This window comes from Delphinus delphis, chromosome 6 (genome assembly GCF_949987515.2).
Source record: "Delphinus delphis chromosome 6, mDelDel1.2, whole genome shotgun sequence".
Taxonomy (NCBI): Eukaryota; Metazoa; Chordata; class Mammalia; order Artiodactyla; family Delphinidae; genus Delphinus; species Delphinus delphis.
Genome location: NC_082688.1, coordinates 1,480,143 through 1,504,121, shown reverse-complemented (window position 1 = coordinate 1,504,121; position 23,979 = coordinate 1,480,143). Strand labels below are relative to the sequence as shown.

The 23,979-nt window shown below is 62.8% G+C and overlaps 1 protein-coding gene across 1 annotated transcript; it reads right to left on the bottom strand.

The window, feature by feature from the left end:
* Positions 1 to 3,957: 3,957 nt before the first annotated feature.
* Positions 3,958 to 23,668, bottom strand: CCDC187 (coiled-coil domain containing 187). The gene is made up of 9 exons (XM_060013248.1): positions 23,523 to 23,668; positions 21,062 to 21,567; positions 20,462 to 20,554; positions 18,034 to 18,129; positions 12,749 to 13,839; positions 12,434 to 12,528; positions 8,749 to 9,311; positions 8,334 to 8,421; positions 3,958 to 4,144 (listed from the first exon to the last, which is right to left on the bottom strand). The coding sequence occupies exons 1-9, from the start codon at positions 23,666 to 23,668 to the stop codon at positions 3,958 to 3,960; spliced, it is 2,865 nt and encodes a 954-aa protein (XP_059869231.1).
* Positions 23,669 to 23,979: the final 311 nt, after the last annotated feature.

Below are 23,979 nucleotides of genomic sequence, written 5' to 3'. Positions count from 1 at the left end.
AAGGTGTCTGTTCCGAGCTGCAGTTCCCTCGAGAAGGGGAAACTCCTCCCTTGCTTTTGTCTGTGGCCCTCGAGAGAGGGTGAAGCCGGAGAAGGTGCCCGGTCCCGCCCCGAGTTCCCGCTGACCCTGCTCCAGGGGCCCAGGAGCTTCAGAGACCCGAGGCCCCCAGAGCTTCAGCCCACAGAGGGGAGTTTGTGTTCCTCTGTGGCCAGGCTGGCACCCCCGACAGGTCACCAGGGAGACATGGACTGCGTGTCCCTGAGCTCTGAGCTGTGACCCAGGAGAAAGCAAGCCGTCCCTGAGGCAGGCGTGGCCCTGGCTGGCCGAGCAGCTGGCAGTCACCCTGCAGAGCAGAGGATGGCAGCGGCCTTGCTCCCCAGCTCTTGACGGCAATCGGGGAGGAGCCCCAAGAACCCAGCACGACCTGCCCCCCAAGAGCGTCTGGTGGCCGTGAGGGTTAACACACACTCAACACGTGGCAATGAGGATGAGGACAGGTGTGTTCTCGGTGACAGGGCTGTGGTCGGGGACCCACGGCCTCAAACCAGGACGAAGCCGACGGGGCCCCACTTGGGCGTGAGGCCACCGCGTCTGAGCGCCAGAGCCTCCCTGTCCGACCACAGCCGGCAGCTGCCTGTGCCGCTTACATTTAAACTCAAAGGAAACAAAAATGTAAAATTCCACTCTTCAGTGGCACTGGCCACGTCCCAGTGGCTTCACAGTCACATGTAGCTGGTGGGCACCGTATCGGAGAGCTCAGCATTGAGACCATTTCTCTCATCGGAGAAAGTTCTATGGGACACACTGCCGCCAGTGGTGAAAGCTGGAGGCTGGCCGACTCATCTGGGCTCGAATCCCTGCTCTGCCGTTTACTGGAGGGAGGTGATGGGTGCTCCTCCGAGCACTCGGGTCCTCCTCCGTGAACGCGGGCACGAGGATGGGACCTGCCCCGAGGTAGGGCGAGACGTCGTGTGTGACACACAGTGCCGGGCCCAGGGGCCCTCGGGGCCCGCAGGAGATCATTCATGCTTTCAGCAAATATTCCCCAAGTATTCCCGGCCTGGCAGGCACTGTTCCAAGAGCCAGAGCTGCCAAGAAAGCCAGACTCTCAAGTTCCTGTGGGCCACAGAGACAGAGGCACAAACACGAGTCTCACTCCCACCAGGCACGCCGAGCGGCAGCACCTGACCCAGCCCAAGTGCTATCTGGGAGGCTTCCTGGAGGAGGCGTCTGGCGGGAGCGCTGTGCAGGCACCCTGGTCTGTGCTCACTGCTTGGCGTCGGGCTCCTGAGATCCTGCTCTCAGCCACTCCAGGCAGGAGCAGCTCAGATTTCAGAAGATTCTTTGGGGCTGCCTGTAGCCTCAGGATAAAGAGACCCTGTCAGAGAATTTCAGTCCACAAATGCACTGAGAGGGGCTCTGCCCAGCCCTGTCCAGAGGACAGCGTGAGGGCAGCTGGGGCTCCGCCCCTTCACGCAGGAGGGCCTGAGAGCTGAGAGCCGTTAGTCCAGCCACCTCCCCGCCTCCCTGAAGGCAGAACTGGGAGAGCAGCTGTTTTTTCTGGAAGATCGGGCCCTGGGCCTTCTGGGGGTCATGGGGGGATGGGGCCTGGCCGACAGCTCCGCCCACCTGGAGGATGTCCTCGTGGGAGGCGGCGGGGTTGGGGGGAAGCAGCGCTCTGCCCCGTCTCTTTTCCCTGGAGGGCACAGCAGGGGTGGGTGGGCTCCCTGCTGGCCAGCCAGGCACCCTCCCACCAGGCTGCTCCTTCCTCAGGAGGGCTATGGCCCAGCCCCTTGCCCGGCCAAGAGGCACCCCTGGGGAAAGGGCAGCTCCGCACAAAGGGGCTGCTGACCTCAGTTGTTGTTTGCCGTTGCCTTGGTACCCAGGCTACCACTCGAGGGCGTGAATCGTGGGAAAGCTCACACCTTCCCCACCCCTGATGTGTGGTCCACCATCCAGGGATTTTGTCCTTTCAACCAGCAACTGATGGTTTTCCCCTTAGGGATGTTGAGAGGATGCCCTTCTCTGCCCTCACCATGGGATCCAGGCGGGGCTGCCCGTCCCCCGAGGCGCTGTACCACCTCCCTGCCGCCGCCCTGGGCATCGCCTGCCCACCCTGCATGGGTGGACACAAGTTTACAGGGTGCACGTGGGCTGTGCGTCCCGGGAGGACGCAGTGAGCTGGCGCTGGGGACCAGCAGGAGTGAAAGCTAAGGGCGCTGCAGTGCTCGGCCCTCCTGCTTTCTGTCTTAGCTCCCTGAGTCCCTGCGTCACGCCATTTTACAGACAGGACGCAGCTGATGGTGCAGAGGGGCCAGGGTTGCCCGAGCTCTCCCAGCTTTCTGGAACAGACGGCGGTGCCCAGGTTCCCGGTTCCAGCTCAGCCAGGAGGACGGAGAGGGGTGGGTAGAGAACTGGCATCTGAGCCCACGCCCTGGTCCCAGCCCGTCCCTGGGCGCCCCAGGCAGCTCACTGCCCCTCACTGGGCCGCACTTCCTGGACGAGGAGGGGCTGGAAATGTCTACCCTCTTCGGGGTAGATTCTCCCCTTGGGCACTTATTGGCCAGGATCTGACGTGCTACGTGTTGTAACGTGTGTCTTCTGACCACCTGCCCCACCCTCCCCAAAAGGCAGGCACCTTGAGGGCATGGCCTGGTGCCCAGTCAGTGCCAGGCTCAGCAGGTGTTCAGCGAGCTTGTTCTGAGCACAGGGAAGATGAACCAAGAAACCAGGGGGCTCCCCAGCAGCCCCTCCCCATGCTGGGAAAGTCTCCCAGAGCGAGGGGCAGGGGGATGTGGTGGCACAGAGCCCCCTGCCTCAGAGGGCCCCGGGGCCCCTTCTACACACACACACACACACACACACACACACACACACGCGTACACACATGCACGTGCACGTGTCCAACAGCACACATCTGCCCCACCCCGGTGGGCTTGAGGAAGCCTGGTCTGCAGGAGGGTTCTGGCAGCCCCTTGAGGGCTTTGGCCCCAGCCCCCCCCTGCCTGGCCTGAGGGCCCTCTGTCTTCCAGGGAGGGGCAGGCGTCTGTCAGGGAGGCCGCTGCCGGGCAGCCCCTGGGGAAGCTGCTCGTCCACGAGGGGTCTGCCACATCCCGTGCTGCAACCCCAGGTCTGCGGGACGCCAGAGCCCAGGGCTGAAATTCCTCCCTCCCTTCCCCTCACCCAGACACCAGGGGGAAACCCGGGGCTTCTAACTGCCCCCGGGCCTTTCGCAGGCCACTGACCCCACACGCCTCACTGCCCGCCCTGTGAGATGGGCGACTCCAGCCGGCCCTGTGAGGAGGTGCAGGTTTTATCTGGGGCCGCTCCTGAGCGGAGCAGGGGTTGGGGGTTTGTTCCGAAGGCACCTGCAGTGCCCGATTCTCCTACAGGCAGACGTGAGCATGTTTTTATTCCCGCTCTTAAAACTCTTGAAAAAAACCAACTGGAAAATGAGGCTTAAACGGCAAGTCACATCCCAGGCCTTTCAGAGCAGGTGCTCGGTCCCCAGCACCGTGCCAGGGACCTCCAGCTGCCCCTCCCTGAGCCCCCACTGGACACAGCGTCCCACAGTCCAGCCCACGCCCCGCTCCGCACACGCTGGGGCTTAGGCCCGGCCTGCTGCCACGAAGAAGGCCTGAACCCAGGAGGGCTCCAGGCGGGAGCAGCCCCTGCCCCGGCCCTGGCTATGCACCAGCCCTGGGGCCCTGGGCAAGCCTCCTCTGCTATAACCCTTCGGCTCAAAGGAGAAGGCAGAAGGCTGGGCCCCGGGAGCAGAGCCGTTGATGAGACAAGCCGTTGACTCTCGGGGGAGCAAACTCACAACAGAAGCATGGATGGCGAGAGAACACAGCAAGAGGCTGGGCCCTGAGAGCCTCCAGAAAACTTTAATACTGACGCGTGGACGCTCTCCACGTAGAAAAGCATCTTTCTACACCCGCAGAACCTGGCCGAGCATCAGGCCGTGGAGCGGGTCCCCAGCGGATCTCCCTGGCCACCCGACCAGCCGGCCCAGGGCCTGTCCACGGGCTCGCCCTTACCGCAGCTCCGGAGGGTCAAGGGCGTGACCAAGCCCGCCCCTCTGGCCGACCGCACCTCTTCCAGCCGCAGGGAGCCGCAGCGGGGGTCTGGCGCCCCGAGTGAGCTGGGGACACACAAACACCTGTGTGAGCAGCGAACATCCTCGAGGCAGGAGACAGCTGAGGGCTGGGCGGGGAGGGGTGGTAATCTGGGCTCTCCTGCAGACCCAGTGGCCAGGGAGACCCAAGGGCCAAAGGACCAGAGGGCCAGGAGGGCAGTGGCGAGCAGGCGGGGCCTGGTCTGTGAGCGGCGACTCAGGGCTCTGCACTCGGACCCAGGGGGACCAGCGCCCAGCAGGAGCGCTCGGCGTCCACGGTCGCCATCGGCGCTGGGGCCAGCACCAGAGCGCCCTTCGCCCGGAAGCCCTCACCTGCCCTGGGTCTGCTCTGGCAGTGACGGGCATGGGGCATGTCCTCTGCCTCTGTCCCCTCGGCCATCTGCTAAGGAGGACTGTCCATCAGGCCCAGAGTGGAGCAGGGCCCACATCTTAGCTCTAAGCCTCAGGACCATCTTCTCGTGCCGGCACTGCTGCCCTGTCCACAGAGGGGCCTGAGCTGGCCGGATGACCAAGGAGGCCGGGGTCAAACTGGTCCAGTTAGACTCAGAGACCTGCCCTCCATCAGGGCGAGCTCAGCCTCACCCGGGGCTGCCCAGCACATCCGCCACAGGAGAAGGAGGAAGGCGTGGCCTTGGGCCCCCCCCGAGAGGGCAGCAGTCCAGGTGGGGTGGGAGAGCCGCCGGGCACAGGTGGGCTGCAGCTGCCCGGATTAGGGGCTTGGGGCACAGATGACTGTGCAGCCCAGGTGTGTGTGACGGGCTCGGACGAGCTGCGCCGACAGCCCGCCTCACTTCACGCCTCATCGGCACACGTGGCTGTCCCTCCTGCAGCGAGTGACCCAGGATGCCCTTGGGTGACTGAAGACACCGGCCACACCTGCAGACCATGGAGGTGGGCCCTCCTCCAGCCCCACAGGTGTTCGCTGAGCACCTGCTGTTCTTCCCAGGTGACCCACCACCCCGCCCCTACCCTACAGCTCGCAGGCCTGCCGGCGAGATGGCGTGAAAAGACTGTTCCAGGAAGAGGGAGCGGCCCTGCGGCCCAGACGAGAGATGCTGAGGAGGTGAGGGATGGGCCCAGGGGCTGATCCTAGAATGACCCCAGGGATGCTGGGGCAGGAGCGCTGACCGCGGGCTCCGATGGTCAGGGGTGGGTTCCTAGAGGCAGGGGCAGCAGGGGCTGCTCCAGGAATGCGTAGTCATGGAGACAGGGGGACTCTTAGCTCCCTCCTTCCCAACCCAGAACTTAGGATGCTACAACCCCCACCTGGGATCAACAAAGGGCAGGAAGGAGCTGCGTCCTCCAAGGCTACTTAAAGGGAATGTCATCGGTCCACAAGCCATTCTCCCTCAATTGTCTAGAGCAGGGACGGCGAACATTTCCCACAGAGGAACAGACGCAGGCCACACGGTCTTTGTCTCCGTGGAAACCACTCAGCTCTGCCTTTGTAGCAGGAAAGCAGCCACACTCATTATGTAAATGATGAGCACGGCTGTGTGCCAATAAAACTTTATTTACAAAGACCGGCGGCGGGTCTAGAGGGCTGTGGCTTGCTGACCACTGGTCTAGATTCTCTAGGGCAGTGATTCTCAAACTTCAGTGAGCATCAGAATCGCCTGATCACTGGGCCCACCCCCAGCATAGCAGATTCAGGCGGGCTGGGATGGGCCGGGCACTCTGCATTTCTAACGAGTCCCCAGGGAACAGTTTGAGAACCACTGGCCAGGGAACGGGTGTAGCAGAAAAACTGCGGGCTCTGGAGTCCATGCCCTGGGTCTGAAACTTGGCTTGTCCTCCCCCAGGCTACGTGATCCTGGGCAAGGTCAATTCTCCTCTGCCAGCCTCAGCTTCCCCATCTGTAAAATGGGGATGAGCACACATCCCTCAGGGTTGCTGCAAGCACTGCATGAGGTGCAGGGAGGCCTGCGGGGTGACGGCAGGCACACAGCTGGGGCACACACTCCTCTGTCCTTCCTTCCAGAGACGCTGGGGTGGACTGGGCCTCAGGGGCCCAAGCCCCATGGGGGGTGGGAAACCCTGGTGTCCTCACCGCATGATGCTGGTTAACAAGCTTGGCCCCCACCCGGCCACTGAGCACTGTGGCCCCAGCAGGGAAAGGACTCGGTGGAGGAGACCCACCCCGACTCAGGAACTGGCCTGAGAGGTGGCAGGACGGGCCAGGCCCTGGAGAGGAGAGCTGTGACCTGCATCCTTGGACTCACTCGGGCAGCGAGGGAGGTGACCAGAGGCACGGCAGCAAAGCAGCCCCGTGAAGCAGTGAGTGGAGACTGCTAGTTTAGAAGACTGGGCCGGGCCAGGTGCCTTCCGGAGGCCTGAGAGGCCCAGCCAGCCCCTGGGCCCTGATCCCTGGCTCCAAGGGTGCTGGGACGCCCAGGGCACGGCTCTGAACGACTTCCACCCCCTCCTGTCTCTCCCGGCCTGGTCAGGCTGCGGTGGGGAGGGAGACACAGTGCCCCTGTGGGAAGGTCCCAAACACCCCTCGGCTTTGACACCTTCTGGGCCTGAGCCCCAGGGACCTTGCTGGCTGTCCAGCAGCGAGACACACAGCTGTAGGCTGTCCACCTTAGAGCCTAGGGCACCGAAAGTAACCTCTGGAGAATTCTCCCACCCGTCTCCCCTTCTCAAGCTCTAGACGGGGAGCAGGATGGGGGGGTAGGTGCAGAGGACGTGAAGTCCAGCCCGATGCTGACCCCTACTGGTGTCAACAATTCAGTTTCAGTAACTGCGCTGAGGCTGGGCAGGGGAGGGGCTGGGGGACGGGAGGGAGGGTGAGGCAGGGCTGGGGGAATCAGGGTGGATTCAGGGCCACCTCCCATCTCCAAGTGGGGGCTCTGAGGCTGGGGGGGCCGTGAATATGCTCAAGGCCACCAGCTTTAAGCACAGACCTGGGATCTGCACTGACCCCCGGAGGCCCTAGGGCAGCCGCACATACGAGGGCAGCAAGCCCGGGACAGACCGGGTGAAGGGGGCGGTGAGAAGCCCCCGGCATCGGGCTCTGGCCGATACTGGCAACGAGCCAAGGCCAGCCCCCCGGAGACCATCCACTGGCCTGTCCCCCTCTGGACCCCCCTCCCCCGCCCCGGTTCTGAGCTGTCGAGCCTGGAGTCCCGGAGGACGCACAAGGTGAGCAGGCAAGCAGGGAGGGCCTGCGTGGGGGCCAGGCAGGGACGGCTGCCCCCCGGCGCTTCAGCCCCAGGACGGAGAGGGGAGGGGGCCAGGGGTGTCTGACAACCTCCTGGTGCAGGTGCCAAGGAAGGAGGTGGGCGGGGCTGGGGACCCGCGCCTGCAGGAACCCCTGGGCAGACAGGCAGGCGATGTGGCAGAAGGAACAGTTCTTGGGGGCGGGAGAGGGGTGTGTCCTTGCAGAAGGAGACAAGCCTGTCCCCGAATCCTGGGAAGACTGGGGGCCACAGCTGCTCAGGGAAGGCCAGGTGACAAGAAGGCAGCTCCCCTGCGCAGCCCAACCTTTGGAGCCTTTGTGGACAAAACCTGCCCCGGGCTGGAGGACGCCCCCTCCTGGAGGGGCTGGGGGTACAGAGCAGGGTCACTGGCTGCTGGGGGGAAATGAGCCGGAGGACAGAGAGAACAGGGAGTGACAGTAGCTGGACCTCAGGGGGAGGCCGGCCGAGACTCTGGGAGCCTGGGCTGAGGCCTGGAACAGCAGAAGGTCCCCAGGAGAGTGGCTGGCCCTGGGTGGTAGCTACTGAGGCCACATTGCAGGCCCAGGTGGGGCTGGCCGCAAGTGCCCCTGCCCCGGGCCGGTCATCTGTCTGTAATTGGGCCTGTGCAAAGGGACCTGTGTGAAGTGACCCCAGAGGAGGCCAGTGCTGGAGACGGAAGCCACGAGAAGGTGCAAGGGGCTGTGGACGGGTGGTCCTGAGAACTCGACATGGGCCACCGACCGGATGGAGGGCTGCCTGTCTCCGTGTCCCCCAGACACAACCAGCCTGCCAGCCACACAGGACGCCTGGCCGAGTGTTTCCGCATGGCCCACTGTGCACAGCCCCACCAGAGGCGTCCGAGGCCAGCACCTCTCCCCGGGCGGGTCAGAAGCCATGTCACTGGACCTGTACGGGCTCTGCCACGGGCCGGCGGCACCCACCCTGGGGGCACCCACCCTGGGGGCACCCACCCTGGGGGCACAAGGCTGCTCAGGAGTGGCGCCCAGGCTTACCTCCCTGCGAAGGGGCTGAGGGTCTGCAAGGAAGCCAGGGTTCTCGCCTGCCTCTTGTCCCGCTCCGAGCGCCCATCCTCCATGAAACCTTTGGAGAGACGGGTGCCGGTAAGCTGGTCGGTGGGGAGTGAGGACGGGGCCCCCACCCCCCTGGCAGGAGGGACCCTGGTCCTGCTTTCTTGCCCCTCTGCAGGAGGCAGAGAGGTGGTGGGCACGTCAGGCTCAGGACCAGGCCCCACCCCTCCCCCAGCCAGAGGCAAGATGGTGACAACAGCTGCAGAGGGACAATTGCTGTGGTCTTGTCAATGTACCCCCGCCCCTTTCAGGAGAAGAAACCCAGAGGCAGGGAGAAAGTGGTGTCCCCCTGGCCACCGACGGGGCAAGTGGTCATCTGCGGCCCCGGGGCCGGCCCTACCTTGGGGCTTGCTGGCCTGGTGGCCCCTCGGGCTGACGCTCTGCAGCCGTTCCCAGCCAGGGCTCCAGGGCAGCGTCTCAGTGTCCGGGAAGCAGGTGGTAGAGAGAAGCGGCCTGGCCCGCATGCCCGCCCAGTCCCAGGGTGCCCCTCCGCCCACGCTGGGCACCAGGGCTCTGGGGCAGGCTGGCGTGCTGGAGCTCGAGGGCGGCGGGCCTGGGACGGGCCCCCCCGCTGCGTCCGTCGCCTCGGACCTGCTCAGCCTGTCGGTCAGGACGTCGATTCGCTGCTTCAGGACGTTGGCCATGGTCTCCAGGGCCTGCAGCCGAGCCTGCTTGTACCGGAAGTGCAGGGGGCCTGGCGCGCCCAGGCGTTCGGACTCCTCGGGGTCCAGGCAGATGCACAGCCCCGGGCTTGAGCAGTGGCTGGTCAGGTCCTGGAGTTGCAGGGGGCCCAGGGAAGAACTGGCCGACGTCAGCAGGGGGGCGCCCTCCCAGCCATCTCGGGGGCCTCCCACCTCCAGAGTTTCGGCCGGGTTCAAGGCTCTGTTCAAACACAGGCAGAAGCTGCAGGGAGAGAGGGGAAGACGGTCAGCCCTAGGGCACCCTCTCCAGGCGCGTGGGAAACACGCATGTGCAGGGATGCGCATAGCTGCAGCTTCTGTGCCAGGCCCAGAGTCTATTCACTGCGTCAACTTATGCCCAGGGGGCGATTATGGGGCATCCATAGGGCAGACCACACGTGGCTGTTAGAAAGGAGGAGGATGGCTGGCAATGATTTCTTGGATACGGCACCAAGAGCACTGGCAACAAGAAAAAGAAAAAAATAGATAAACCGGGCTACTTCAAAATTAAGAACTTACATGCATCAAAAGACCCAATCAACAGAATGAAAAGACAACCTACAGAATGAGAGAAAACATTTACAAACCCAGATCTGATCAGAGATTACTCCCCTGAGTATATCTCCTACAACTCAACGACAACAAAAACCCAAATAACCTAATGAAAAAACAGGCAAAGACTTGAATAGACGTTTCTCCAAAGAAGACATACAAATGGCCAAGAAGCATGTGAAAAGATGCTAAACATCACTAATAATTAGGGAAATGCAAATGAAAGCCACAGTGAGGGACTTCCCTGGTGGTCCAGTGGGTAAGACTCCGTGCTCCCAATGCAGGGGGCCCGAGTCTGATCCCTGGTTGGGGAACTAGATCCCGCATGCCGCAACTAAAGATCCCGCATGCCACAACTAAGACCCAGTGCAGCCAAATAAATAAAGTTTTAAAAAGCCATGATGAGATACCACCTTACACCCTTTAGGATGGGCACTACTAAAGAAAAAGACAAGAACAAGTGTTGACAGGTACGTGGAGAAGTTGGAACCCTCGTGCGCAGTTGGTGGAATATAAAATGGAAAACCGTATGGAGGTTCCTCAAAAAGTAAACACAGAATTCTCATATGACCCAGCAATTCTAATGCTGGGTACATATCGCACAGAATTGGAAGCAGGGGCTTGAAGAGATGTTTGCATACCTATGTTCACAGCAACACCATTCACAACCAAAAGGCAGAAGCAACCCAAGTGTCCATGAACAGACGAATGAATAAACAAGGTGGGATCCATCCATACAACGGAATAGCATTCAGCCTTAAGAAGGAAAGAAACTCTCAAATAGGCTACAACATGGATGAACCTTGAGAATGTCATGCTGAGTGAAACAGGCCAGTCACAAAAGGGTCCCAGAAGGAATCAGATTCATAGAGACAGAAAGTAGGACGGTGGGGCCCCGGGCTGGGCGGTGGGGGATGGGGAGCGAGTGTTTCACAGGGACAGAGTTTCAGTTTGTGAAACTGAAGATGAGAAAGTCCTGGGGACGACAGTAGTGATGTTTGCACAGCAGTGTGAATGTGCGTAGCGCCCCTGAACTGTGCCCTTAAAACTGCGTAAGATTCTATGATCTTAACAAAATTTTACAATTTTGTCATGTGTATTTTACCACAATTTTTTTAAGTGGAAAAAAAAAAAAGGACAGAGTGAAGCACGATGAAGGACCTGCAGCCTCCTCCACCACAGAGATAGCCCCCCCTCCAGCATCGTGCCCAGCAGAAGGAGCCCGACAGGCAGGAGCCCCTGCCAGCATTTCCCACGGCGGGGGGCTGCCCTCGGGTGTGAGCGGTTTCTCAGCCCCAGTGCAGGTTACACACGTGCTCAGCGTGCGAGCATTCACTGAACTGCACACCTAGGACCTGCGCCCTTGTCTGGATATGATCAGATGTCAACTTTAAAAAGTTAAAAAACAACGCACACCCCTGGGCAGCCCTGTGGACCTGGAATCTTGGGGAGGAGTGCGCACTTTAAAGACAAATGAAACAAAAAGGATCCAGAGAGGGCAATTTCCAGGAGCCAGGGGCCAGGGGAGGGTGTCCATCCCACCGAGGTGGACGGGTGGGGGGTCGAGGGGCTGCAAAGAGGGGTGGGCGCTGAGCTCCAAAGGGTTCAGCCCAAAGCCCCCTCCCAGAACTCTGGCTGCCAAAGACCCATGCAGGAGCCAGGCTCAGAGCGAGCCCAGGGCAGGAAGCTCCCGGTGGGCGGCATCTTGTGGGGACCCCTGTCTTTAGCCTCTGGGCCAGCTCCTCCCCCTAGCCATGGGCGGATGATACCCTAGGAGCCTGGCTGTGAGTTCCCCCTCCTTTATTGGGCAGGTGGCCAGGAAGTGGCTGGCACTGGCCTGGAGCCCACGGGGCACTCCCCGGAGCCCTTCGCCGCGAGGGCAAGAGCTGGGAAGGCCAGCCTCTAGGGAGCCTGGACACTCAACTCCCCCAGCAAAGTGGGGGAAGGTCTCCCACCCTGCACTTCAAGATGCTGCTCGGGGAGTGGCCTCCTGGACAGTTGCCCCAGAAAAATGAAAACACATGGCAGTGAAAACAGAGCAAAAACGAATGCAAGGGAACAGAAAACAAACCCAGAAAATAAGTGTTGGTGAAGACAGGGAGAAACTGGATTTCCCGTGCTCTGCTGCAGGAATGCAAAACGGCGCGGCCACTGCCAGAAACAGCCTGGCAGTTCCTCCACCAGTTAAATACGGAGCCCACACAACCCGGCAACGCCACTCCTGGGCGCGTGCACCAGAGAGCCGAGAACAGGCGCTCAGACATTCCACTCACAGCAGCCAAAAGGGGGAACGGCACACAAGTCCATCAGCTGCCCCTGGTAGGCAACACGTGGGAGATCGTGCAGTGGAGTATGACTCGGCCATGACAAGGAAGGAAGTCCTGCACAGGCCGCAACGTGGACGAACCTAGAAAACTCGCTCAGGGAAAGAAGCCTGGCACAATGGCCCCATGCTATATGATTCCACTGACACGAGACATCAGAACAGGTGAATGCATACACACAGATGGACGGCAGACCGGGGAGTGACTGCTAATGGGGACGGGTTTCCTTTCAGGGTGATGAAATGTTTTTGGGGAATAGATGGAAGTGGTGGCTACACAATATGGTGAACGTGCCAAATGCCACTGAATAGTTTTCTTTATAAACGTTAACCTAACGTGACGGGAAGCTCACCTCAGCGAAAACTAACGCAGCCCTGATCACAGGCTCCGTGCAGCTCCGGACGGAGGGAGCGGCCCCCCGCCCGGGAGAGCCCCCCGGGAAATGCAGTCCCAGCCCCTGCACACCCACCTGCCCGGGGCGTCCTGGTCCCCCAGCACCATGCCGGAAGTCACCCTGCTCCACTGCGGCACAGGTGCTCCTGGGCCCCCGGTGGCTTCCAGGCCCTAAAGCAGAGGAGAAGGACGTCATCAGAGCCCAGGCTGGACCAGAAGACCCCAGGCCCTGTCTCAGCCTCAGAGCTGGCCCCGGCCTCCACAAGGGTCTCAGGCTGGGTCCCTCGGGGGTCCCCTCTTTGGGGACAGAGACAGAGGCAGTGGGGTCCCTGCAGAGCCCTGCCACAGCCAGGGGACCCCGGGGGACCTCGGTGGCTGAGCTGGTGCATACCCCGGACTGTGCAGAATGCGGGACGAAGGTCACGATGCCGGGCGTCGTCTGGGAGACCACGGGGACGGCCTCCCTCTGCTTCCTGTAGACGCCCTGCAGCCTCTGGTTTCTGAGCTCCAGCGCTTGCGTGGCGGAGGCCTTTTCCTTCAGGGCCTGCTGCCACCAGGGCTCCACCTTCTGCTGGGTGAACTCCCGCAGGGACTCGGAGCTGTGGAGGGGCCCCCGGGGCTTCGGGCAGGGCGGCGGGGGCCGCACCTCATTCTCCTTCCCAGGCATGTTCCAAAGGGCACCCTGGCTGGGCCTTGGCCAGGTGAGCTTCGCCCCCGCGGGGGTTAGCAGTGGACCCCTGCCCTGGCACCGGGGGTCGGGCCCCTGCGTGAAGGCGGGGCTCCAGGGCCTTCGGGCGGGGCCCTCCCGGTCTTCACAAGAGGTCCAGGCCCTCTGCAGACCCCAAGCCTGCCCGGACGAGGTGCTCCGGGGCTGCTGCAGGAAGGGGCCCCATCTTTCAGGGGTGCTCCCGGGCCTCCAGAGGGAGCGGTCCCATCCTTGGGCCGCCCAGGTCTTTGGTGGACAGGAGGTCCGCCTGGCCAAGGCGCTCCAGGGCCGCTGAGGGAAGGAGTTCAGCCTCTCCGTGGGGCTCCCGGGTCCCCGGAAGGAGGGATCTCGTCCTTGGGCCGCCCAGGTCCTCTGCGGATAGGACTCCCACCCGGCCGAGGCGCTCCAGCTCGGCGCCATGGGCAGGCTCCCAGCCCTCTTGGACGCAGGCACCCCCTCCGTCACGGCCCGAGGGCTCCTCCAGGAGCCCCGCAAGTCTGGGGGCTTCCAGGGGCTCTGCCACCTCCTCCCCGCCAGGTCCCGCGGCTCCAGCCCTCGCCTTGGGTGGTGGCCCTGGGCCAGCTCCAGGCTGGCCTGGATTTGCTGGTGGAGGTCTCGAAGGACGGCCATAGCAGCCTGGATGTTCACGGGCTGATGGCAGGAAGCCAGGTGGGGAGCATTGGTGGACACCTGCGGGGCGCTGCAGGCAGAGGTTGATCTAGGCAGCCGGGGGCAGACAGGGGAACTCTCACCAGCTCCCAACTTCTTGCCGTGTCCTGCAAAGACAGGTAGTCGCAGGGGTGGCCAGAGCTGCAGGGCTTCAGGAGGAGCAGAGCCGGACCCTCCCCTCTCCCTGAGGCCCCGTTGGTTCTGCACCCATCACCCACTCACAGAGCCCTCTGGGGGCAGGTGCCACGTCGGGTGACTCGAGGCTGAGCCTGGGCACCTGGCGCAGAGCCACCCCCTCTGAATGTGGTGAAAACTAAGGGGGGGGGGCGCGGGGGGAGGTGACACGTCTCCCGGGAGCTGCTGTGGTTCCCGTCCTGCAGTCCCTGAGTCAGGAAAGCCTGGTGGCCGCGCCCTGCCTTCTGGGAGCCGAAAGGGTGCCTCTCGGGGACAGAAATCCTCTTCCTGGGCTTTTGAACGGAGCGACTCCCCAAAGTCCCCGTCTGGTGGGGGGTTTGGAGGGCGTCTGACGGGTCGCTGGGAGAGAGGTGCCGGGCCCGCACCCCAATGCCACTGCTTCCTGGGCGTCTCTCCCTCAGGCCCACACTCCAGATGCCACCCCGAGCGGAGCAGAGCCGAGGCGGAAGCCTAGGGAGGGAAGGAGGGGGCCCAAGCAGCACCCTCACCAGAGCTTGTCCTTTTCTCCAAGCGTATACACCAACCAACTCAGAATCTTAAAGAGAAAACGCACACAGCCAGGCGCCCAGGGCCCTCCGATGCTGGCCCAGACAGGGAGGCTGGCGACTCCACGCAGACCCAGGAGACCAATTCACACGCTCCCGGAGGGGATGGGGCGAAAACCCTCGTGTCCAGGCCCCTCTGGGGATAGCGCCACACCCCCAGCCATTAGCCAGCATCCTGGCAGGGCTGAGTCCCAGGATGACCTTGAAACGTGACCTGATTTCTCTGACCCTTGGGGGTAATAAAACGTGCTCCCTTCAGATTTGTCTGTAAAACATCCAACACAGGCCCAGGAACACCACACACGCTCAGTAAAGGCTGGCCAGCAGTAACACTAGTCGCCAGCACAAGCCGGGCTCACACAGGGCGAGGGGGAAGGCAATGTTATGGCCGATCATTTGCTCTGAGCCAGAAGAAATTAATTTGTTTTTAAACTGGTGAGACTCAGCGGGGATAGGGGAGGGGACTCAAGGAAGACAGTCAGGTTAGCAGGACAAGGGGTGCCGGAGAGCGTGGAAACAGTCACCCCATCCCACACACAAACCAGCTTTCTTTAATAAATGCCGTCACATAAGAAACATCATTCATCATGCTTCACTTCATAATCCCACGTTACGCTCACCAAATGCCAATAGCAGCCCCACCATCGTAACAAACCCATCCACAAGGGCCCCGGCAGAGGCAGCGCCGGCCTCGAGCTCACAAACACACATGTGTAAGCTCACACGCTTACACAGCCTGCATCTCCGGGGTAGGGGGAGCTAGCCCAGGGAAGGGTGTGTCCCGCAGAGCTGTTCCAGGGGCGTGGCTTATGGGGGCGTGGTCATGGCCTGGGGGGTACTTCCTGAGGCGTGGCCTCGGGGCGTGGCTCTGTACCACCCTTCCCCTTGCAGGAGCTCTGTCTTCAGGCCTATGGCTGAAGTCCCTCCTGGTCTGGGCTGGGGAACGTGCTGTGTCTAGGGGGCAGGGTGTGATAGGTGGGTGGTCTCTGCTGTAAGGCACCCTCGTTTGCCCCTCCCTGAGAGCACGCCCTCCGCCCCAGGCCCCTGGTGACACCGGAAGGTAAGAGTGAGGTCTCAGGAGTCCCAGACCTGGGTTTAAATCCCAGCTCCTCCTGCGTAGCCACTGGCCTCGGGCAAGTGACAACTCCCCCGTGCCTCAGTTTCGCCATCTGTAAGCGTCTCCCCACAAGGCCACCACGATGCAAAAGCGAAGCAGTCACGCTCACTACAGGAGTTGCCCAGAAAGGTCAGGATCTGCCGATCAGGACTGAGTCTGCACTGCCCACCTGCCACATGCGACCTATGAGTGGGACCTGGAGGGTTGGGCTCCCCAGAGAGGGTCCTGCGTCCTGCATAAAAATGGCCTCACTCCTCGGTGCTTTGTGACCGCCTGGAGGGGTGGGATAGGGAGGGTGGGAGGGAGGGAGATGCAGGAGGGAAGAGATGTGGGAACATGTGTATGTGTATAACTGATTCACTTTGTTATAAAGCAGAAACTAACACACCATTGTAAAGCAACTATACCCCAATAAAGATGTTAACGAAAAAAAAATGGCCTCACTCCCTTGGTCGGGGCCCTAGGCAGGGACCACACCAGGTAGGGAGGGGGCCACCTGCTGGCCAGGCCCCTCTCGGCACCCCCGTCCCCAGGCCCCTCCATCACTGGCTTCCCCATTAGCCCGCCAGAGGGGTCCAGGTCAATAAATGGGTCCTGATGGGCACATTTTTTTCTTCCACGGAGCAGTTTAACGGCAATTAATTTTTTTACGAGAGGATTTCTAATCTGTGGAAATGGATGAAGTGCCCAAGTGCCCTGTCAAAGTTCCAGGGCCGACCTAATCTACGATAAAAAATGCAAAGTGAGGTGCTACGATCTGAAATTAAATATCGGGCTTCGTTTTCCTGCGGCCCGGATGGATGAATATTTTATAACTATTGTGATTTAATTTTTTGTTAACTACAGCAAATTTCTAATTCATCCAATTCCCAAGTCCTGTGGCTCTGACCTCTGAACCCAAACTCATCTCTCCTTAGCCCAGCTGTGACTTCGTAACTGACAGAAGCTAATGGCCACGTCCATCAGGGTGACACGGCGGTTACGGTGACGAATGCGGCCCACGCCCTTTTGACCCAGGGTCAGGCAGAAGGCAGGTCATCTTTCAAGGGAGCCGTTAAAACAAACCAAAATGCCGAGGAATGGTGGAGGGTGGGGTGGGGGGAACGCGACGCAGAAAACTGTTGTATTTTGTGCTTTTGCAGTGGCCTTCTGGAACCTTCTCCATGTCTCCCAGCATCCCTCACTCTGGTTCCGGTGGAGGTTTTCCCGACACATCCCCACCTCACTCAGGGCCCACCTCCAGCCAGAGAAGGAGGACAGGTGCTCCTCCTGCTGGAACCGTCGGCCTGCCCAAGGGCAGAGGAGGCGGTGTCTGGTGGCGTGGGCACACCACACATGGCCCACTCCCATCCAGGACTGTGAGCTCATACCCTGGGGAAGCTGAGGCATAGAGATGCACAGAAACAGCTCGACCCCCGGTGCTGCTGACTCCGAGACCAGGGGCCCCACAGAGCCGACCTCAGCCTCCCAGGGCTTTCTCCAACCAGGGGGCTCTGGCTGGCGTCTCCGAAGCCCACGGTACAGTGGTCCCAGAGCCCAGGCCCCGAGGGTGGGCCTGGAGAAGGTGCCCTGGCGTGGGCCCAGGTACGCACAGCTGGGCTCTCTCAGGTAGGGAGCACAGGCCTGGGGCTGTCAGGGCCCAACCCCGGCTCGCCTGTGTGGTCCTGGGCAGGGCTGTTGACCCTGTCTGGGCCTCAGTTTCCTCATCTACACAGTGGGAGCGAGCCCACCTGTCCTGGAGGAGAGCCGTGAGGGTCACGTGAGCTACTGTCGCTTGAGCCCAAGACACACTCGGACAGAGCCCGGCGCTGAGCGAGGCCACTCCTCCCTGGCCCCGAACATGCTGAAGGCAGGCCCGGAGGAAGGCCGCCCCCTCTGTTCCCCACACACCCACATCCAGCGCATTCACCCCACGAGCTCCACGAACCTACCAGGCTGGGCAGTGGGTCTTTGCTGGACGCCAACGCCCCACCCAGCCCTCAGGGAAAGACAGCTGAATTAGGAATTCCTCTGTGAGTGTGGCCCAGCACCACCAAGACCCCTGAACAGACCTCTCCTGGGTCATAGACGGCCGACACGTCTCCAAGGGAAGCGGACGTCACCCAGCCTTTCCCACCACGGGGCACCCCAGGGGAAACAGGCACCCCGGCCTCACTGCCTGGAGTCTAAGTCTCAAACCAGGCGACAGGCCACAGCCATGCTTCCCACCACCGACGGCAGCAAAACGGCCAGAGCTCAGCCAGTGACACCGAGTCACGAGAAAGCATGCACATCTGTCCGCCACCAGCTCACATGTCCCCCACTGCACGCCCGCCTTTCCGAGGCGGAGCCAGCGCTGCACCAGCCGTCCTGGCTCCAGAAACAAGCCATGTGCCCACCTCCTGAGCCTGGATGGTAACCTCCCGTCCCCACGCCCTGCCTGGCCCCGAATGGGCCAACCCTACCTGTGTCTTTGGCAGCTCTCCTAGGGGCAGACAGCTTGGGGGTCTTCTCTCTTTTGCAAGACCTACTTTTCATCCTTTTGGTTTTCTCCCGTGGAACTTCAGAGAGAGGAGACAGACGGAAGGAAAGGAGAGAAGGTTGAGTCGCAATGCAACACACGGGATCAGCCAGCTCGCGAGGCCCCTGACTGTCCCCTCACGGCCCTTTGCATGGGAACCCACCCCCCCCGGGCAGTCCCCCGCGGGCTGGGCTCACCTCACCCACCCTCGCAGCCTCGACTGGACACATGTCCCGAGAGCCCCCGAGCACAGCCATAGCCTCCCATCTCCATCCCCTGCACCCAGCTTGGGGCCGGCCCACGGCACTCATGTTTGTTGAATGAATAAATGACTGAACAGGCCCACAGACGAAGCCGTGGCAGGGCAGCCGGCCAGACAGGACATCGGCTCCTCAGGGAAAGGAGGAGTGAGCGCTAGACCCAGAGGGGCCTTCGCACAGTGGGATCCGCCCGGTTGGACAGGCGGGGACAGGAGATCCAAGTCCCACAGAAGGCAGAGAGGCCGACTGGAGTGGAGCAGCTGCCCGAGGGCCAGTGTGGGCACCCGGCCCTGCTCTGTTTGGCCTCATTCGTCTTTGTCCCCCCCTGGGTGGATGCTGCATCTCAGAAGCCAACCAGCCAGTGACCGTGTGAGAGCTGGGCCTGGCCCATCGCGTCCCCAGGGGCCTGGGGAGCACGGGGAAAGTCTCTCCCGAGGGACTCTCCAGGCCTCCGCGGTGCAGCTGGGTCCCGGCCTCAGCCCGTCCCTCCGTCCTCAGCACCCAACCCCACTGGCAGGAGGGGCCTCAAGACGAGGCCCACACGAAAAGACAAACCCTATAGGATTTTGCTCATATGAAGTCCCTAGAGGAGTCAAACCCGCAGAAACAAAGAAACTTTGTACTTAAACACGGTTAAAATGGTGAAGTTTATGTTATGTGTAGTTTATCACAATAATAAAAAAAAAGAGCCAGTCCCTGCCCCATACCCTGCTTCCAGAGGGTTCCAGGGGCGAGCTGGTGACTGATGACACTGGGCACTGAGGCCCCTGAGTGACCAATGGCCAGGTCCTGAGTTTGGCTGATGGGCCCCTGCATGTGGGGACGGGGAGAATGACCTGCGGGACGAGCTGAGGTCATCGGGGCCCTCTGTCCCCGAGGAGAGAGACAGGGGCGTTCCGCGTGAGTCACAGCTGGAATGGGGATGGGCGGGCGCCCCGCTCCTGGGGGAGCTGCCGGTGCCCAGTTAGGCCAGAGCTGGGCTCAGGGAGAGGGTCCTGCCCCTTGGCTGCACTCGGGCCGGCCCCTCGCACCCCACCTGGGGCTGTGCTTGGCTTGCACATCTGGCTGGGACAGACCGGAAACGAGTCTGTAGCTGCCACCCAGAGGGTCCCGACTCGAGTGTCGACCAGCCTTTGTTCCACCCTGGTCACCACGGCGCCACTGGAATAGGTAACGGTCTCCCTCATTCTCCCCCAACAGCCCCATGGAAAACCCTGGCTGGAGACCCTGAAAGTCTCAGGCCTCCAGGACAGCCTGACCCCTGCTCCGGAGCCCTCTCCCCCGCTTCCCGGGGTCTCCAGAATCCTGCTGGACGGTAGAGACCGCTCCTCCCCCCAGGGCCCACCCTGCACACACAGTGAGCCCGCCAACGCCCAAACCCTCCACGGCCCCCCCGCCTAAAAACCCTCCAAGCGCCCCGCTGCCGGGGACGCCGAGGCTCCTTAACGCTCCCCCGGGAGCAGCTCCGGCCCGCCCCTCCATCCTCATCCCTCCTCTCCATCCTCATCCCTCCTGTCTGTCGAGTGAACGAGTCGGCCAAAGACTAGAGGTTCCCTGGGCCTCGGGACCCTTCCTACCCCATCTGGACGTCTGCCAACCCACTGCCGACCCTTCAGCATCTCCCAGGCAGGGCAAGGCCGTCTGCGGGACAGGCAGGCAGCGCCTCTTGCCTGCAAGATGCAACAACGAGCCCAGGAGCTGATGGGGCCTGGAGGACCTCAGGCCTGGCATGTGACCATGCAGGGAAGACCTCACCTATTCTGTGCAGGAGAGCTCAGCGAGGAGATGCCCCTGCCCAGCCCCCCTGCCCTTTGACCCCAGCCTGCCCTTCAGGGCCTGCTCGGATTCCTTCCCTGATGGTTAGAAATCGGACTCCAGAGAATGGTGGGCTGGCTTCAAATCCCTGCTTGGCCCCTTCATGGCTGGGGTCCCCTCTGACCCTCAGTGTCCTCCTCTGTGAGTGGGAAGCTAATAGAGACAATCGCACAGAGTGAGAGAGAAGCTGTCTGGAGAGTGCTGGCTCCAGAACCGTGCCACCCACACCTGGGCCTGAGTGTCCAGTGGGGGCAGTGGTGGGGGGATGCCAGGATGGCTGGCCGCAGAGCCACTCACCTGAGGCCTGCCGCTGGGAGACCCTGGAGGCCTCACGCCCCTGGCCAGGTGTTGCCTTGTCTTCGACTCCACTTTCAGCCCCACTCAGGATGCCTGAGCCCGAAGGAGACAAGAAGGAGAATTGTGAGGACAGAGAGGCCGTGAAGAGATGTCCAGGGAAAGGTCCCCGTTGGGCAGCCGCTCAAAATCCTTTAAACATGGCCTTGATGCCCACGCCTGAGGGCACAGTCCCCCCGGGGACCAGTCCCTTCCACGCCTCCCGCATGCCCTCCGGCCCCCTGTACCCGCCCTCCCCCCCACCATCCCTCTGGCTCCCACCCACCCATCTCCATCTCCACCTCCTGGATGAGTCGATGCCTCCTTCTGCCTAAGCCCAGCTCCGATGCACCCCCATCCCCGGGAGGACTCTACCTCCTCTCGGCTTCCCAGGCTCCGAGACCCTCTCAGGGCCACGGGCCATGCTGTACCGGCCTCCCCCGTTGGCCACCAGCCTAGGCGGGGCCACCCACGTACCCAGCCCCGCCCGGCCTGCAGCAGCCCAACCTCAGCCCTCTCCCCCCGCCCCCTGCCTGTCCCTCGCCAGGGGAAGCTGCCGCTGACCTGGGTAGGCCAGGGCCGGAGCGGGGTGTGTCGGCTTTCGGGCCTTCCTCCGGGGGGCTGGTGTGCGGGCTTTGTAGAGATCTGAGGCGCTGGCGGGTGCCGAGGTGCCCAGAGAGGTGCAGCTCGCCTGCCACCGTGCCTGGGCCCGGATCTTCTCCCTCAGCTGCTCCAGCCGGGGAGTGCTCTCCCTGGGCTGCTGCAGGGGCCCCAGCACCCGGAGGGTCCTCTCCTTCCAGGTCCCGTGGGGAGGCGTGCATGACTCATGGCCCCCCGAGGAGCCGGAGAGGCGGCCCGACGACACCGAGCTGTCCCCATCCTTGGCCTCCTCGTCTGTCAACCACACCAGGAGGCTGCGGGCCTTCTGCCGGGGGCCGGGCTCCTCAGGGAAGTCAGACCAGGCCACGTGGGGAGATCCGCGCTGGGCGCCTGCCTGCTGGGAGGGCTCAGGCCAGCTCACAGCAGCCATGACTTCACCCTCAGCTGCAGGCAGAGGGAGCCTGTCTTCCCTTGGGAGAGAGAGGCAGACGCAGCCTGTCAGGTGCGGAGACGTGGTGGTGCTGGGCAAAACACGTCACGTGCACGCCCACTGTCTCCAGCGCCCTCCTACTCCCCATTTTCCTGCCTCAGACTGAGAAAGGTGGGAGGTGCCGATAAAAAGTACCCCCCCGTTGGTGGCAGTGCTGCAGTGTTCTCTCTCGGGTCCCGACCACACCCCCTGAGGTGGGCACTACGCCAGCCTCATGTACAGGCTCTGGGGAAGGCACGCGGCAGAGGCCTTCCGGCCCAAGTCCTCACTCCTCACACCAACTTGGCTGCGCTCCAGGAAGAAGGCAGCTCCCCAGCAGTGCCTCGGCCCGTGTGCTCCACATGCACCCAAGTCGGCACAAACACTACCTGGACTTGGCACTGGCCTTCCCAACGGCTGGTCTCCCTGGGGCCCCAAGGGAGAGAGGGCACCGCCTCTCTCGATCTTTGGGGCGGGGCTGGATCATTTCCCCCGGGCAGGTGGGCGGCATCCCCATGACCAAGGATGACACGGCAGCACGGCGGAATCAAGGGTGGAGCCAGTGAACCCCCATCACCACCTGCCCTGGGGTCAGAGGGTGCTTTCCCAGGGCAGCCCCGTGGTCTGCAGCCCGGCACCCATCCTCACTCAAGGCAAGCTGGCTCCTGCCCAGCTCCGGATGCCGGTCTGTGCTGGTCCCCTGGCCCATGATGGAAACCCTAAGGACGGTTATGGAAACTGGGGGGGGGCACAGTGGGCTGCAGGGCCCTGGGCTGGCAAAAGCCTGGGGCCTTCCCAACGTGCTGCCTCTCAGCAAGGGGTGAGAATTCCGCACGGCCCTGTGACAGCATAATAACCCCGTGTCACTCAGTGACAGACAGCCAAGGCCTTCAGCTCCTGCTGGGGCTCCAGGCAGCACCCCACCCCAGTCCTCCCAGGGCGCCGGGGGTCAGGCTCGGCCTGGGCTGGAGTAGGGACGACGTGAGGGGCTGGGGGCTGGGATGGGCAGGGGCAGGGGTGGGCTCAGCCCCAGGCTGGTGACCGGCTCAAGGTTCAGTTCCGGGTGGGGTCAGCCTGGGAGTTGGGGTGCAGGAGAGAGGAGCCAGCCCGGGCCACGTCCCCAGCAGGTGGACGAGGGGCTGAGCGCTCTGGCCCCGACGCTTCGGCTCGTGGGGACTGGTCGGGGGAAGCGGGCGCCGGCTTCCCGCTCTCCCTGGCACGAGCTCAGGGCACCCCTTCGACCACAGAAATAGAGGCTGGAGAGGCCTGAGCGCCAGGAGAGCATCCCAACCTGTCCAACTCCAGCGGGCTTCCTACCACCTGCTCGACCGCCCTGGCAGGGCAGTGCGGTGAGGGGGACGCGGCCTCTGCCATCTGCCGGCCCTGGGCTCAGCGTGGTGCCCGAGGAGGAGCGCTGGAGGAGACCAGACGCCTCGCCCCACCCTGCCTCTGGGTGTTGGGAGACTGGTGAGTTCACTACCACAGGAGGGCCCTGCGGAGTGGCCCTCAGGGAGGGGCTGACATGGTTAGGGACACTCCTGCATTTTAGGAATTGCCCTAAAGGCACTCCTTCCAGAGCAGGCCCCAGAGAAAGGCACGTCTGCAGCAAAGGACCCCCTAATTGCAGGCGGGCATGGAGAATGGAGAGCCGTCCTTGAGGCTCCTTCTAGAGGACCCGTCCTGGGGAACCGGGGACACCTGGAGACGCTGCCGTCTGGGCAGCGCGCAGGGCGGGGCTCTGGTCACCGAGACACAGCCCCACGTGTAGCGGCCAGCAAGAGGGGGAGTCGCCCCGGACGGACCCTGCCGGGAACGTGAGGTGCCCCCTCCACCCCCGCGGAGCCTCCTCTGTAGTTGGGGCCGGGGTGAGGCAGGCACTGAGCCAGCAGGACCCCAGATCCAGCCTCCGGCTCCAGGGCCCTCAACCACACCCGGTGGCCCAGACAGACAACGTACCTCTGCGGCCAGGTCCCCCTGCCGGCAGCACCGCGACCAACCATCCGGCTCTGCTCCGTCCTCCTGGCCTGGAGCCCCGGCCTGCCTGGGCTCGCCCGCTCCACTGGGCACCTTGCTCGGCGAGGCTGAAAGGGAGCAGGTCCCATCTGTATGTTTCTTTAGGACGTTTGCAAGCGGCTGGTGTCCCAGGGCGCTGACCTGGGGCCACACAGGAAAGCGGCCCCCGCCGGGAGACCTCCAGGCAGCGGCGTGGGCTCCTTCGCTGTGCCGCATGCACGCACACCACGCACGCCCGCATGCCACGCACGCACGCACCACGCATGCACGCACCACGCACCACGCACGCACGCACCACGCAGGCACCACGCACGCACGCACCACGCACGCACGCAGCACGCACGCACCACGCACGCACGCGGGCCTGCGGAAGGCTTCCGCTCCCCTCGGGGGTGGGGCG